Source organism: Myotis daubentonii, chromosome 3, assembly GCF_963259705.1.
Source record: "Myotis daubentonii chromosome 3, mMyoDau2.1, whole genome shotgun sequence".
NCBI classification, from domain to species: domain Eukaryota; kingdom Metazoa; phylum Chordata; class Mammalia; order Chiroptera; family Vespertilionidae; genus Myotis; species Myotis daubentonii.
Window position 1 is genome coordinate 189,207,208 of NC_081842.1, and position 10,465 is coordinate 189,217,672.

A 10,465-nucleotide genomic window follows, 5' to 3' on the forward strand; every position below is an offset into this window, starting at 1 on the left:
GCTGAGCATCGACCGATGAACCAGGAGGTCACCGTTCGATTCCTAGTCAAGGCACACGCCTGTGTTTTGGGCTCGATCCCCAGCAGGGGACGTGCAGGAAGCAGCCAATCATTGATTCTCTCTCATCATTGATGTTTCTATTTCTCTCTCCCTCTCCCTTTCTCTCTGAAATAAATAAAAAATGCTTTAAAAAAGAAATACCGGTACTTTTCACTTTTTATTACAAACACAAGTTTATAGGCACATAATTGAAAGTCTAAAAAAATACATTACAATAAATAATTGGAATTCTCCAAGTTCGTAGAGCAAATAAGTTATATACAGACAGGTGGAGCAGAACAGGCCCTTCTCACCAGGAGTGTCCCGAGGGTCTGAGGGTACAGGACCCCGGGAGGGAGAGCTGGAGGGGACAGATGAAGGCGGGGGTGGAGGGGAGGACACCAGCCATTGGGCTGGCTTAGGTGTGAGCGTCCATCACTGTGCGTCGCCCCTGGTGTGTAGCCAGCAGACGGGACACCTCTCAGGACATGGCCTCCAGGTCAGTTCTTTTTAGCAGTGATGTGGGACCAGAGCCAGAGGGGTAGGCTGCGCTGCAGCCTGGGAGCTGAAGGCTTTGCTGGGCAGTGTGAGGGCTCGGAGCTGCCTTGAGGGGGCTCCCTCACTAGGGCGAGGAGGCCACAGCTTGTGCCAATCCAGCAGGTGGGCTTCCTGGTCCAGGAAGCAGGTGGAGCCTCCTGCCCTGGGCTGCCCTTCTCCTCCCCTCTCCACACAGGCTTCCTTCCCAGAGTCTCTCCAGCTCCCAGCACTATCTCTTCTGCCGCCTGGAGTGTGTAGGCCTGGTCTCCCTCCTTGCCTCCTGCTGTCTCTGAGCAAAGCGGATCTTGGCAGAAGAAATGTCCCTGGAATGAGAAGGGTCAATTTAGCATCGCAGGAGATATGGACCGCCCAAGAGTTCCCTGTGAGAGGCAGCAGCAGGAGGGACTGCACCCCTTCATCGTGGCTGCCCTGGGTCAGAAGGTGGCCACTGACCCTGAACTCAAGGCCTACAAGCGTCTTTGCCCTCAGGGGCTGGGACAAAGCTGATGTTCAAGATCAAACGCGGCTGGAATGACCGGACAGCCAAGAAGAGCCCAGCGTTTCTTTCCCAAGACCTGCCTTCCTACTTCCACACCTTCCCTCCCGGCTGCTCACCCAAATTCCATCCACTACAGTTCCCATTTCCAAGTTCCAGACAAAGATGGGTCCTAGCCGCCCCTTGAACCTGACTGAGACCCTTGCATGGACTTGTGTCATTCAGGTGGCCTCGTCCTGGCTCAAAGCATTCGAGCCTAGAAGCTAGGAGGCTGGCTTCTGTTCCAGCTGTGGGAATGTGGGCAAGTGTCTCAGCCTCTCTGAGCCCCTTTCTGGGTCTATAAGATAGAAACAGCCCCGAACGGTTGTAAGGAGGATACTGGTTGGCTAAGCAAGCCCTCTGCCCACTTTGAAGGGCCATGCCCTTGCCAAGTCTTATCTTGTTTTTTTCATCCTACGACAGTTCCTAAGTATGTGCTGGGTCCTGTCCATCTCGCCATCTGGCCTTTTCTCCTATGTTTCTGCCTCCCCACAAAGACCAGAACCCGGAGCCATGCTGGGCCCAGCACTGGCTAGCCCCGAGGAGCCACCTTTACAGGTAGAATGGCTAACACCGCCAGGGCTCCCACTGGGGGCAGGTGCTTCCTTATGTCAAATCATCTGACCTCAACCCCATGAGATGGGTAGCATTGTTGTCTCTGTTTCAAAATAGGAACTTATAGCACAGAGAAGTGACAAACCCAAGGTCACAAAGCTTGTTTGTGGCAGGGCTTGGGTTCAAATCCGGCAGTCCTGGCTCAGAAGCTGCCCCGTAGCCACTCTGGCTGCATGGCCGATAGGGGGCTTTGTTCTCAAGTCAGTTTGGTTGGACAAACATTCATGGGCACCTCCTGTGAGCAAACTCTGGAGCTGAGCCAGGCTGAGGCCACCACAGATGGGATCCAGTCTGGGATGGGGGAAGGAGCAGGCTGGGTAGTTGGCCCCTCTGGACCCCAGGATGTGGAGATGCTCAATTAAGACACAGCCTGAATGAACACCTGTGGTCCTTCCAGAGTCAAGAACCTTCAGGCTCTAAAAAGTCAACTTCCAGGCATAGCAGTGAAAAGCACGGGCTCTGGAGTCAGACTGCTGTGTGACCTTAGGAAAGTACCTTCACCTCTCTGAGCCCTAGATCGCTTAACTGTCCAATGAGGACGCAGTCCTGCCTTTTATAGAGAATAAGAGAAATGCGAGGACATGTGCCAGGCATACAGGAGGCACTGGATCGGCGCAGTGGCCCTTACCTCAGCCGCTGGAGGAGCTCTCCTGCCGTGGTCCATGTCTTGCCAGCCTGGGACACGTCTGCAGGGGACCCGACGCCTGGGTTTGCCACGGTTTCAGGCCTGAATGAACAGCATTAGAACCCAAGTGAGGGGCTGTCCAGGGCCCCAAGGCCACCTGGCCGCAGGCCCAGCCCAGCCCCACCCTATCCCCACCTGCCCTCAGGAACAGATCCATGTCCACCCTGTGTACCTGGCACCCTCCCTTTCCAGGCGGGGTGGGGAAAGCTGAGCTACGGGGACTGTGTTCCTAGCTTCAGAAAGAGGCCGTTGGGTGGCTGGCCTTCTCAGAAGCCGGCCACCTGCAGCTGAGTGTGGCCCTTTTCAGGAGAAACGAAGGCAGGGGCAGAGCGACAGCTTGAGTCTCAGAGGAGGGGTTTTCTCCTAAACCATCATGGGCATGGAGGCTGGGATTGCCAGGCCAATTTCTGCTTTCCCCAAATGCTCTATGTGGAGGAGGGAAAGAACGAAGTTTCCCACCCTTTTACAGATGGGAAAACTGAGGCCCAAAGACTTAAGGGATTTGCAAAGCCCCCCAGCAACTCTGTGATGACCCTGAAATGGTGCCATGGCCTCCCAATTCCAGATGTTACTCCTTCACTGAGAAAGCTCCAAAGTCCCCTGAGCCTCAGGCCTGACTCCAGAGCCCCATGGACTCGTCACATAGACCGAGGCCGAAGCCCAGCGCTCCCTCTGACCAGCTGTGTGGACTGACAGCACAGGCCTTTGAGGCCTGGGTGCCTCAGCTGTCACCTGGGAGAATCCCCCTGCCCAGGAGTGAACATGGCGCTCTTGAAGCCCCCAGAGATGGGCAGTGGGAGGGACTCAGGGGTGACTGGTTCCCTGTGGGAAGGGACACTGCCATGGGCCCGGGGCAGCCTATGGGTCCCTAGGACCCTGCTCCCCCTCCCCCATTTGCTCCTCTGCTCTTTGGCTGGTCTCCCAGACACCTTGTTGTCCAGGGCAGGTCTGGGCTGGCAGTTGCCCCTGACCCCTGCAGCTGGGTGCCCACTTACCAGGGCCTTTGATGGCAGAAGGTGGCACAGGCAGGGTCCCTGGCACTGGAGCATTCACAGCGCCCTGGCAGAGAGCGGCGCCGGCGTTTTGGCGGGTTTCCCAAGCCATAAGGAACTGTCTGTCTGTGGGCAGGCAGCCAGTAAGGTAGTGATGTAGAGGGGAAAAGGGAGAGAGGGAGGGAGAGGAAGAGAGGGAGGGAGAGGAAGAGAGGGAGGATTAGATAAATCACTACTATTGACAAGCAGGGACCGTCTTTTCCCTGTACTCTGGGATGGCCAGTGTGGCAGCAAAAGGTGCCCAGCCCCTGACCTCAAGAAGCCCCACCACAGGCTCCTACCCAGGTGCCAGGTAGCCCTGACAAGACCCAAGACCCAACACCCTTCCCTTCTCTGGGACTCTGCCTCCCCCCCAGGTGTCCTCCCAGGCCCCCCACCCAGACAGGAACATGAGCTGATAGAACCAGGCTGTCCCTTATTCTCAAAGAGGCCCACAGCTTGCCCCCAGAGGAGGGGAGGAAATACCATCTCATAAGTAAACATGCAGGCTCATAGCTAAGCTGCCCCCAGCTGGTCCCCACTTGCCTAGAGAAGTGACGTGTATGTCTTAGAGTTTTGACTTAAAAATGGTGAAAGGGTGTGTGCATGTGTGTATATGTGCGTGCACATGTGTGTGCGATCAGATGGGGTTGATTTCAGATCAGAGTCTAGCCAAGGCGGGTCGAGGGCAGGGCAGGGGCCTGTGGCCGGTTGGACCAGCACCTTCGGGTGCCAGAGCTAATTTTAGCTGGTGTCTGAAGTTGTAATGACTCCAGGTAGACCCGGCAGGCAGGGACTGGCAGGGTTCCCACCCTGAGCGAGTGTTTGGATGTGGATTAGCTCCACACGCTTACGTGCCGGGCTTCTCTTGTCTTTTGCAATTTGGGGAAGGGAAAAAACACAAATGCACACAGAAACTTCAACTTGAAGTATGCAGTGGCCCGGAGGCAGTGCGGGTGCAGACAGAGCAGACAGCACGGGCCCCCACCCTGGCTCCACCAGGTGACAAAGGGCAGGTTTTTCATCTGTCATTTGGGGACAACAGCAGTACCTGCCTCAGGGAAGGATTGCAGGGTGGGGGTGGGGGGTTCATGAGATGATCATGCGCGAGCCCTGCCTGGCATAGGGCCCGGCACAGTCCAGACATGGGCGCTGGCATTAATTGTATTATTCTTGGAGGATCATGCTGAGGCAGCATGGCCGAGTGGGTGTGAGCTCTGGCATCCACCGGACCGAGGATGGAGCTGCCACCTACCACTGCCTCCTTCTTGTGTGATCGTGCAGAAGGCACCTCACCTCTCTGAGCCTCAGTACCCTGATCTGGAAAATGAAGCCAACACTTTCTTGTTGGATGTCATAAGAATTCTCCTGAGACACCCCTCTGTATTGCTCAGGCAGCCTCCCCGTGGGAGTGAAACAGTAACTGCTAGTGATCGATATGGGCCCAGTGCTCCCATCTGGAGGCCCAGGGAGAGCCGTATGGTGCCCAAGGTTTCCCAGTGTGCCCGCAGTCCCCTCCCCCCACGCCTAGCAGCCCGCCTGGATCCCCATGGTAGCTCACCCGGGAGTGTTCACCCAGATGATGTCCAGGTGGCAGAAGTAGACGCACTCCTTGTCGAGCCAGGAGCTGCAGGAGCAACGCCGAGGCCGCAGGTGGGAGCCTCGGGCATGGCGCGGGGGCACTGGCTGCTCTTGGGTGGCAGCGGCCTGGCCCTTGCCTGCATGCACAGGAGGGAGAGAGAGGTGGAGAGGTGGGTCAGGACGCCTGGCACAGCTGGAATAGGGGGACCTGCCAGGCTCCTCCTCTTGCATAATCGAGGAAGTTGGCACTCTCACTGCTCAAGATCTCCGGACCAGCCGGGGAAGCCTCAGCAGCCGGGTGGGAAGGGCCAGTGGCCGCCCTGTGCCCGCCCTGTGCCGCAGCACCTCCGTACTGGCAGAGCCCCGGGCCGGGCCGTGCCACTGCGCTGGGCTCCCGCCCTGTGTGCCCCAGCTGGCTTGTGGGGCACCACAGTCCCCAGGGGAGACACTGCTGAACAGACCCGGGGCTGCTGCAGCAGGCGAGGCCGGATGGCTCACCTTCATGCAGGGCCACGAGCAGGGCCAGAGCAACCGAGCACCAGGCAGTGGGCATGGCAACCATCGCGGGCAGAGTGCAGGGCTGGACTGGAGCAGGGAGCAGGGAGCAGGGAGCAGGGAGCGCGCCTGTTGCCTGCGTCCTGCTGCCAAGCTGAGCCAAGCCGATAGCTCATTGCCTCCGTGCCCTGGCTGCTTATAACCACCAGGCACTTCCCCGCCCCTGCCGTCCAGCCCTGCCACTGCACCAGCGGGTGGAGGGCCCAGAGCCAGGGACAACGCCTCCTCCTGGGGCGTCAGGCCCTGCCCAACCTTCACGGTGGGGGGGACAGGGGAGGGCGGAGGCGGGAGGGAAGGCCCAGCTCCTCCCTCTGAGCTCAGAGCAACTCCGGGAGTATGAGGCTCCCCTGCAACCCCCAGGGACTCCTCCCAGTCCCTAGGACTTCCTCAAATCAACCCCCAAAGTGCCCCAGAGCCCCTCCCCCACTCTCCCGTGGCTGCTCCCCAGGTCTTGCCCAGAGCTAAGAGTTTGAAAGGGGAGCATGAGAAAAACCCGCCCTCTCCTCGGAGAGACCCTGCTGTCCTGCCTGCCTGCTGCCAGCCAAGCTGGGGGTGCCGCTTCTGTGGTGCAGGAGGTGAGAGGCTTGCTTATGGCTGTGTGGCCTTGGGCAAGTCAGAGCCCTCTCTGGGCCTGCTTCCCTCAGTAAAGGACACAGCCTACCCCTGACCTCTGACCTCTGACCAGCCTAGAGCTGCCTCATCGCTCCCTCACCCAGGAAGTGCCCCTCTCCCCTCCTTCCACCCCAGGGCCCGGGACAGGAATCTTGGTCCCTCTCAGAACCTTGTCAGCTGTGCAGCCTTGGCTAAGGATACCCATCCTGCACCTCAGTTTCCTTGTTTGCAAAACAAAGCTAAAATGGGGGATCTCAATGTGTTGGCTCACGGGCTCCATGGAGACTAAGAGGGGGCTTCAGAGTCCTTTCCAGAAAGATGCCCTGGGGGCCCACACAAAGTGCCCCTCAAAAGGTCTCCTCTCTCAGTGGCTACTTTCTGCAAAAAAGGCCAGGTGGTGGGGGTGCTCCCTGTGGGCTAGCATTCTGCTGCTGCCCCTCTGCTGGCTCCCAAGCTGGACGGTGCTGGAGACCAGAGTGGGCGCGCTCCTGTTGAGCCACACAGTTTGTGGACCTGGCAGTTGCCCTCTATTCCTGCCCGGTCCACCTCTTCCAGCATCTTCCCAGGGACCCAGTCTCCAGGCACAGCAGGAAAGGCTCTCCGTTTCTGGGAAATCCCGGAGCCCAGGCTCTGGAGCCTGACTCATGAGATTGTGCTTATCTCCCCAGCAATCTTTAGGTCCAAAACTCCAGAGAAGGCAGGGCCTGGAGCCTGCCTGGCACACAGTAGAAGCCCCCCGAGTGAGTGCACTCTGAAGGAGGGGGGAATGAGTGAGTAAATGCCTGGCTTTGAGCTGGGGAAATTGGGTCTGCAGGGACCCAGGCTGCCCAATGTTCAGTTCCTGTGTTCAGCAGCAATTTTGTCATTAGACATTTATGAAGGGGGACATAGATGACCACAAAGAAACAAGCAATCTTGCCTTTTCATGGAGTGTGTTCAGAGCATGCATGTGTGTGTGTGTGTGTGTGTGTGTGTGTGTGTGTGCACGCGCGTGAGCGATCCTAGTAGAACAGAGGGAGATTCTGGTAGGAAGTAGGGAGAGACCTTTCATCCTTAACTTTATTGCCCTGGCTGGGCCAGGCTTCCCCCAGACTGGGCCAGGCTGCAGGGAAAGCAGGAACAAATATTCCTGGGCACCTACTGTGTGCTCAGAACACTCTCATTTCCTCTCATCACAACCCAGGAGGCAGCTGCTCTCATCTGGCTACCAGCTCCAGTACTGCCCTGGAGGCAGCGGAGCCTGGCGGAGACACACAGCGGGTAGGTGCAGAGCTGGCTTTGGGACTCAGATCTCTGTCTCTCAGGCAAACCAGTGACTCCCCAGGTGCCTCACTCCCTTCCCCCGCGAGGTGCCTCTCGAAGAATTCAGAAGAGTATTTCTGGAATGAGGTGAGCAGTACTCGCAGTCATTTCTATTAGCCTCTGAGAGAATATAAATAGAGAATCAAGCAGGATTGGGGTGGGGGTAGGAGGTGGATAGAGATTTTAAACCACTGAACCGTGAAGAGAAGAAAGAAGCAAATGCAGATCATGGGGAGGAGGAGGAGTCAGGGTGGGAAGAAAACAGGCAGGAGGCAGATAAAAAGACAGGTAGGGAGAGAGTGAGGACAAGGAAGCAGAGCGTAGCCAGAAAGAAAGAACTCGGATTTGAGAAAGGAAAAGAGAAAGAGCATTGGGAGTGAGAGCGAAGGTTCTAACGTGTCTAATCTTTACACAAATGCAAAGTGCCTGCTGGGGACAATAGGGAACCAGAGGCTCCGAGTCTGGGAAACATAATAGAAGAATTAAACAGAGCAGGAGACAGGATCCCTCTCTGGTGTGAAAGGAGGATGACGACAGGGCAGGGGCGGCTGCCCAGCCTGGCAGGGTCAGCACAGGGAGCTGTGCCAGACTTGTTTCCCTTTTTCCCTGCCCTCAGCTCCAGCTGAGCTGGGCATGCAGGGCTCCTGGGAAATGGAGAGGCACAGCCCAAGGAACCTGAGCGACTCCAGGTCTCAGGGGTTAGCGCTACCCCACTGGCAAGAGAAATTAAGCTGAGTTAAAAAATACCCCCCCAGGCTCTTAGTCTGGGCCCTGAACCTTCACTTCTATGCCTCATGGCTGGCCTGGCTGCATGGCCTTCCCACTCCATTGCACCACCCCCCACCAACTGCCCCAGCCCGCTACCCTGCTGCACTCCCCAACCTGACCTGGCCCTGTTACCTGCCTGGGCTAGTAAAGGCAGCAGGTCAGGGGGCAGGGATTCCCTGGAGGTCACCATCAAGATTTGGAGGGAATAGTTTTGCACACAAAATAATTTGTTCTACTTCTGCTTGGTGCCGGCTTAATCCAAGAGGGAGAGATTCTCCCTGGCCAGGTGGATCAGTTGGTTAAAATGCCATCCCATACACCAAAAGGTTGTAGGTTCAATCCCCCATCGGGGCAAGGAGAGGCAACCAATCGACGTTTCTATCTCACATTGATGTTTCTCTCTCACATTGATGTTTCTCTCTTCCTTCCTCTCTTTCTAAAATCAGTAAACACATCCTCAGGTGAGGATAAAAAAGGGGGAGAGCTTTGTGAGGAGGGTGGGCTGCATATTTCTGGGTGAGACGCTGTGCTAGACGCTGCCCGATGGAAATCCTCTGTGTCCTCACGCCCATTTTCTGGATGAGATAACTGTGGTCTAAGAGAAGGGGCAACGTTGTCATGGCAGTGATGGGGCCACACTGGTTCTCCTGCTACTAACCCAGCCCCACCCTTTCCTGCACAGCAGTGAGGCTCCCCCAGGGTCCAAGTGGAGTGGGGACTTTGGGAAGGGCTGCCAAAAAGGACCAGGGACCGGGGACAGGATGGGCGGTGTGCCTGTGCACCCCAAAGCTCTCTCCACCACACATGCACTGAGAGTAAGTGTGGGCCCATCAGCAGCTGTCCAGCAGCCATGGACACCATGTGGGGTGGGGGATGCACAGGAGTAAGGATTACAGGTCCTGGTGATGGTGCCCCACGGGGCAGGCATGGGCTAGAGCAGGAGGCTGGCCCAGCAGGAGCAACACGCTTTTGCCCCAGCTGTGCTGTTATGCTATGTGGCCTTGGGCAAGTCCAGTTCTTTCCCCGGAAAACTTTCCTGTCTTCCCATTGACTGTGAGGGGCACTCCCAGCATGGACTGCCTATGACTTTCCCAGCCAACCTGACCCGAGTTTAGAAGTCCCCAAATCTGAGCCCTGCCAACTGTGCTGTGACTGTGACTCCCAGCTTGGGACCCTCCGCTCTCTCCCCTCTGGAAATCTCCCCTGGCCACCTGGCCCCTCCAGGATGCAGAAAGTTCTGTTTGCAGCCCCGATGGAAGGGACACAGTGTCTTGGTCACAGGCACATACCGTGCAGGCGGCTTAGCAGAACGAGCAGCTGGGAAGATGTCTGAGCCCCGGGGAACGGGGCCTGAGGAGGGTATGGCCCTGAAGCCCGCTTGGGTTGGGGACGTAAGGAATGAGGGAGTTCAGACATTCCCATCAACACTTGTCCCCAAATTATGTCCCCAAGGCTGTGGGTCAAGGCTGCCCCCACTAGGGCCTGAGGACACTCAGCCCCGGGGCCTCTTTCTGGTGGGTGGTCTGGGCCTCCTGCCAACAGCCACAGCTCACCCTGAGCCTGCAGGGCCTGGCACCACCCACACCATTGTCCCACACTGGGTCTCCGCAAGGGCAGCCTCAGCCCTGAGGGACCAGCTCCCCTGGTCTCTACGGCTTCCCTCAGAGGATAGCCCCTTATTAGTTGTCTTCCTCCCTCTGCCTCAACCCATTTTGAAAGATTTATATCTCCCTCATGGACTGTACTTTTAAAGGAATAATTCATGTGCCCTGTTTGTTATGAATCTAAGGGTGATCAGAACAGGGTCAGCGAGGCCCAGGGAACTGCTGGAATTTCAGCCGAAAGCAGATATTGTTCATGAAGGCACCGTGGAAGTCAGGCTGGACTTTTTGAGATGAGAAAACCAACTCAGCGACTCAGCCTCCAGGATGGAAGTCTCTGAACTCAGAATTTTTGAGTTACCTCCAAAGAGTAAAGGGCCCATTGCCCACTTAGCCTTTTAGGGGTGTGGGGTAAACATGCATTTCTTGAGGAGTTAATATATTCCAAGCACTGTGCTTAGCGATTGACATATATTGCCTTTATTAACTGTCACAACATACCTGGTACCGTAATTAGTTCCTATTTCACAAATGAGAAAACAGGCTCAGGACTTGCCCAATGTCTAAGCCAAGGTTAGAAAGCAGACCTGTATAACTCCAAAGC

The 10,465-nt window shown here is 56.7% G+C and overlaps 1 protein-coding gene across 2 annotated transcripts; it reads right to left on the reverse strand.

Annotated features, from left to right (window-relative positions):
* Positions 1-204: 204 nt before the first annotated feature.
* Positions 205-5,708, reverse strand: EDN2 (endothelin 2). Of its 2 annotated transcripts, XM_059689777.1 has the most exons (5): positions 5,522-5,708; positions 5,004-5,160; positions 3,407-3,529; positions 2,355-2,453; positions 205-899 (listed from the first exon to the last, which is right to left on the reverse strand). In XM_059689777.1, the coding sequence occupies exons 1-5, from the start codon at positions 5,583-5,585 to the stop codon at positions 806-808; spliced, it is 537 nt and encodes a 178-aa protein (XP_059545760.1). In that variant the 5' UTR covers positions 5,586-5,708; the 3' UTR covers positions 205-805. The 2 variants fall into 2 exon arrangements, with proteins under 2 accessions (XP_059545760.1, XP_059545759.1); XM_059689776.1 differs by lacking the exon at positions 5,522-5,708 and having other exon boundaries at positions 5,004-5,513.
* Between the last annotated feature and the right edge of the window lie 4,757 nt (positions 5,709-10,465).